Genomic DNA, 6,409 nt, shown 5'->3' on the forward strand with positions numbered 1-6,409 from the left:
AAAAGTGTAGAATAGTACTCAATATCATACATGTATTATATATTATACCTTAATTTTAAAATTACAACAGTGCAAACATAGAAGTCGTACGTCTCTTGGAGGGGGGAGGGGGAGGAATTGGAGTTCGTGTAGTGTATGAAGTCAATATGTAATGTGTAGAATAATGTTTAAGATGGTATATAGTAGAAATAAGACGTTATTTTTAAAACTTTGATTGTTAATAACTTTTTAACGAAGGACGAGCGACGGCTAATACCTGTCGAAGGTTACTCAGGGTCATGACCTTCACAACATATGTCAAGATCAAGGTCATCGGAAGATGGTCCCTTTTTGTAAAGGTTTACCAATTTTGTATTTGACTCTTATATGCCTTTGATTATCTTTGTTTTTTAAAAATGTATAGATTTTGAGCAATAATATTCTTCAGATTTATTGTCACATTTTTATTCGAATTGTTATCAGAATAGCAATTTTAAATTGTATCAACAAATATCTTGAATATCTTGAATTGTGTCAAAATATAAGAGAATGATTTCGTGGCTAGTAATTAAATCCCGTACCAAAGTATTAACTTTAAACCCGCAATTATAAATGAGATACACTGGACTAAATATTTTCTAGATAATTGTGCGCCAACCTGCATCTACCGCCATAAAAAATAGAAATAAAGCAACTTTATTATCTCGAAAATCTGCGTTTATGCCAAGGTACGTAGCTAGATCCCGAGATGAGAAATAGCATCTAGCAAAGAGTATTAAAAACTGTAGCCATCCTCCCGTGGATAACGGCAAGTTAACGCAGTAAAGCGTTCTTTCATCATTATTCTACCATAAAATACGACAGCATACTGGAAAAAGATACTAGAAAAAATGAAAATTCAGAGCTCCGAAGACGTTGATCTTTGCAATATTAACATCTTTGTGGTATCCCTATGCTTCTTTCCACACAAATTGATTTTATTTATTTCTTGCCTCACCGTAAATGTGTCACAATTGTCACCGCAGCTGTTACGTAGTTGCGCTTATAATAATTTGGCTTAAGCTAATTCCAATTAATTCTCTCCTGCTTCTCTCGTATAAATCATAGCAGATTCCGACAAGTTGCCTTGCATTCACGCAATCTATCTTTATCTTTCCACAGAGTAACCTGACAGACGAGGAAGAAGATTTGCCTGAAGACGCTTTCTCACTGCTGTCGGTGCTCGTAGTTGGTTCGCTAAACTTTCCATTTGATCGATCGCGAGTCGCCCCTCGAAGACAGCCTTCCTATATGTATTCTCTGAAGCTCTGATCCGATCCCGTCCAATCATACTGGTGAAAGTCTCTGCTTTTTCTCCCTCTCCCAAGGCTCTCTCGAGCCTTCCTTTACATGCCATGTTGTTTTCCCTCGAACGCTCTTTTGCTTAATATAAACGATAGAATTGGATAAATTATGATTGGACGCATATCCCGAAGGCGAGTGTAGTAATTTCTGTTCTATCAACACTTATCAACGATGAACTCCAACGATGAACTTCTCACAGTATTCCTGTACTAATACCGATACTATTATAGCGCAATATGTATTTTGCTAGAAATGAAAGAATTTTAATTGTGTGTAGAGATCTTTTATTTAGGATTAATAGATGAAGAATCGAAAGTCCAGATCTTGTTTTTAAGAACAATATTTTGAAGATCTATCTAAATACACTGAAATGTTACGATAATTTATTGATAATTTATTATATATAGTTATATATAAAATACTGATTTTTAATGTTCTGTTCAAGTAAGACGTTTGTATAAAATTACGGAGATAAGATAAAATTTTATTTAATATTTTTATTTTAAAAAATTTTATTTGACTTTATAAGATAAAATTCCAAATGTTTCTTAAACAGTCGTAACTTATGCAGAAGACTTACATGAAATTTTAAGAAATATCAAAAGTTGTCCTGATCGACATTTTATGGTTTTAGGATAAATTACTTTAGCATAGTGTTATCGATAAAATAAAAGTTCACGAAGCGAATTATATACTCTGCTGAATCTAGCCTTCTAAAGGGAATATGTACGTGAACCAGAACGGATTAGCCGGCTCTTCATTTTGTTTATCCAACTTCACCCGAATTTCATTTTTTCAGCGTTCACATTTATAACATATTATTATAGAAGTATAACGTCAAATAGGTATTAAAAGGAGATTACGGCCACCCTCAAATGTTTTCAATATGTAATCGACGCCAATTTTACCAGAAATAATTTTATTAAGACAAAGGTCGGGGCTTCCGAGAGCCTCTATAAATAATATTTATTATATCGTACAATAAAAGTTTTAATATACGTATATACAGGGTGTCCCATTTTAAAACTTCCACGCGATTATCTCAAAAAGAAGGCGTTTATCGAAAAAATGTTTCAGATAAAAGTTGTATGACTCGAAGGGGGACATAAGATGGTGCCATCGATTTGATCTTGGATAGTCCTCTGAAGTTACGTGAAGGTCACCTTTAATTTTTTAAATGGAATTATGTAATTTTTTTTAGATAACGTGATTCCTCTAATTATTTTACATATAAAAGTAGAGATACCAAAAAACCAATAGTTTACGAGATATTTTACATTTTATTTTGGTACATATTGACACAAAATGTTAAATAACTCGTAAACTGTTGACTTTTTAATTATCGTACCTTAATACTTTTGTGAACAGAATAATGAGATAAATCAAATGGTGTAAAGAAAACACATAATTGCTTTAAAAAAAATGTATGCAAAATGGATAATTTTTTAAATACGCAACTATGTGTTTTCTTTACACCATTTGATTTATCTCATTATTCTGTTCACAAAAGTATTAAAGTACAATAATCAAAAAGTCAACAGTTAACGAGTTATTTAACATTTTGTGTCAATATGTAGCAAAGTAAAATGTAAAATATCTCGTAAATTATTGGTTTTTTGGTATCTCTACTTTAATACTTTTATATGCAAAATAATTAGAGGAATCACTTTATCTAAAAAAAATTACATAATTCCATTTAAAAAATTAAAGGTGACTTTCACGTAACCTTCAGAGGACTATCCAAGGTCAAATCGATGGCACCATCTTATGCCCCTTCGAGTCAAACAACTTTTGTCTGAAACATTTTTTCGATAAATGCCTTCTTTCTGAGATAATCGCGTGGAAGTTTTAAAATGGGACACCCTTATATACATATACATATATATATTTCAAAAATTTCTTGGAAAAAGATATATCCATTATACAGCCACCAATAATAATCACGATACCGATATTGCGTCGCATCAGTATGACGCGGCTCTTCTCATTCATCTTTTGATTAAATTCTATGAATAGCGACGAATCATATTTCATCGACCGACCGACACAACGTCGGATTTCTTAAAGACTCATGCGCTTCAAGGGGCGATGCGTTGTACGGTTGAACAGTAGCGTGTCCTGGCAATTCTCCGCTAGAATCTCCGCGATATCCGCAGGATTCCTTCTCGTGATCCTGATATTCTTCTCCGTCGCCGGGAACGTTCTGGTCTGCGTGGCAATCTACACCGACCGCGGGCTGCGGAGAATCGGCAACCTCTTCCTAGCCTCCCTGGCCGTCGCCGATCTCTTCGTCGGTGGGCTGGTGATGACCTTTGCCGGGGTCAACGATCTTCTCGGCTACTGGGTCTTTGGAATGTGGTTCTGCGACATCTGGATCGCCTTCGATGTTATGTGCAGCACTGCCTCTATTCTGAATCTATGCGCCATATCACTCGATCGTTACATACACATCAAGGATCCCCTCAGGTGAGATCCAGTCGTAATTGATACAGCGAAAAAACGATTTTGCTAAAGTATTTAAACATTTATTAGGTAAGTACACATCTCAAAATAATTTTGTTGGAAACAACCAAAACAGGATAAGTTTCGAACATAGTACAATTCTGAATGAAATGACATTTAAATTAAGGTTATTAAACTTAAATTTAAAATTTTAACAAATCTTATTTTGGTCAAAATTGTGTTCACTCTATTCGAAATTGTTCCTTATTAAAACAATTATGTCGCTCAAACTGATTGCTGTAATGTTAAAACTTTTTGAGGCATCGCTCCATCATCATGCTTGAATTTTTTTCATAATTATTTTGATAGGTCAACAAAAGCGAATAAAAATTTTCGAGGATTTCTCTATCGCACGGAAATTATTTTATTTCTATATTTTCTTATGTATTTTCTTAGTAGAGGACAAAAATAACTATTATAATAACGCCAGACCTAGGGAAAAATTGATACATTGAAATAAAACAATCTCCGAAGGTAGAGAAACTCTCGAAAATGTCTACTCTCCTTTATTTTCAAATCTGCATCTACCTAAATTTTTAAATATTTTAACAAAATATTTTCTTGTATATACCTTCAAAGAAGAATTATTGAATAATTTATAGATTAAAAATTAAAATTACTATTTTTTTAGCGTGGTTAAAAGGGTTTAAAAGAATAAAATTATTTATACGATATAATTTTGCGAGGAGTTCAAATAGTTAAAACAAAGATTGTTAGAAAATAATGTCAAAATTACACTTGAAAATATTTTAATCTTAAGAAATTATGTACGTAAACTTTTCCTGACAAAAATAAAAATCTGAACATGAGCTAAATATAAAGAGAGAATAGGAGGAACATCAATGAAACTTTTATGAAACGTAAATTAGAATAGCATAAAAAAACATTTTAAAAAATTAATATTTTTTTACACGCTATTCCAATTTTTTAAGCTTTCTAGAAGTTTCGTTTACACTTCTGTTACTCTCTCTCTCTCTATCTCTCCTTTTGCTTTCCCTCTTTAATTACGCTTTAGCATACATTTAACTTACACTTTGACCTTTATTTCAACTAGAATTCAAAAAGAAGAGAATTATAGAGTTATAAATTAGAAATGGTCAAATATTGTTGTTTTAGATACGGCCGTTGGGTAACTAGAAGGGTTGCCATTGGTGGTATCGTCGTTGTATGGCTTCTAGCAGGACTCATATCCTTTGTACCAATCAGTTTAGATCTTCATAGGAATGATGATCAGCCCATATATGAAGAGAAAGTGGAGGTAAGGTACTCGCTAAGTTTAATGCTTCGATTTATTAATATCAGTCATTTATATATCGAATGCGGTATGTTTGAATACATGATGAACGATTTCTATCGAACGTCTTTCAGTTCTTGAACAAACTGTAGGTTTTAATTACAGACAAGGAAAGTTTTACAACTGTCCGGAACAGATTTAATTCTCCATGAAATATGTTGTTAAACACGAAAATCTAAGAGACACGTATTTTTTTATACGTGCCCTAACTCATGCTTAAAGGGTGAAACACTTCTTTGAAAAAAACGGTATTTTTCTTTCAAAGCAAATATCGTCGGAAGTACAAAAGATAGAAAAAATTTTTTAAACAAAAGTTGTACGGTTCCAACAGTACTTTATAGATATACAAGAAAAAAGACTTTGTTTATTTTTTTGTTTAACAAAATACTCCCACCACCTATGGCAAGCCGTTTTAGTTTTTAATAGCATAAAAGAAATTTAGTCTAAAATTAATTCTTAAAAAATAATTGTCTTAAAAAAATTATGATTTTTAATAAGGATTTAAAATTATGTCGGGACATAATAATAATTGCGAATTTCTATTATGTCCCGACATAATTTTAATTCATGGAATTATTATTATATATTTATATATATATATGTCGCGACATAATTTTAATTCAGTATGTAGAAACTTAAGTTGGTCAATATTGGTAGCACTGAATGGCAACATACATCCACATAAATGCGCTTGCGCTAGAACTGGTGCCAACAATCAAAACCGTCCATGGTATAAAGATGATACCGTCAATGTGATATTAACAAAAAGTATGTGCTATTCATACAATTATCTTCTATAACATGCACTTCAAAAATAATATAGAAATATAGTGCAATTGGAATTAATGTGAACAGTGTACATAAAAGGTTATGTGCCTCATATACAAGTCGTAAGGTAAGTTGTCTCATATGTTATTTTGACGTTATAATAATAAAAAGAATACATACATACATTAGTCCGTATTTATTAACAAGATATTGAACCTATTACGAATCTATACGTATTGTTTATATCAGTGTCAAAGTGTAAATTTTAGTAAGTGTTACACATATGCATGGACTAGTAAGTGTATACACTTGTCAATGCATATGTGTGTTCACTTACTAGTCAATGCATATGTGAGATTTGTTATAGTAAATCAAGCGACGCGGTAGCGTCGCGACGCCAAGTGCATAAAATAAAAATATAACCGTTTGACATGATGACATGCATGATACTTGATGCGTGTATATGTTCATGTCGATGTCAAATTCACGACGCTACCACTAGCTTTATCTCGAGTTTTCACA

General features: G+C 32.3%; 1 protein-coding gene across 1 annotated transcript; it reads left to right on the forward strand.

Annotated features, from left to right (window-relative positions):
- The first annotated feature begins 869 nt into the window (after positions 1 to 869).
- On the forward strand, positions 870 to 5,218 carry LOC108778998 (dopamine receptor 1). The gene is made up of 4 exons (XM_018546330.1): positions 870 to 923; positions 1,141 to 1,210; positions 3,480 to 3,789; positions 4,942 to 5,218. Exons 1-4 carry the CDS (start codon positions 870 to 872, stop codon positions 5,198 to 5,200), a joined length of 693 nt encoding a protein of 230 aa, XP_018401832.1. The 3' UTR covers positions 5,201 to 5,218.
- Positions 5,219 to 6,409: the final 1,191 nt, after the last annotated feature.

This window comes from Cyphomyrmex costatus, unplaced genomic scaffold (genome assembly GCF_001594065.2).
Source record: "Cyphomyrmex costatus isolate MS0001 unplaced genomic scaffold, Ccosl1.0 scaffold54, whole genome shotgun sequence".
NCBI lineage: Eukaryota > Metazoa > Arthropoda > Insecta > Hymenoptera > Formicidae > Cyphomyrmex > Cyphomyrmex costatus.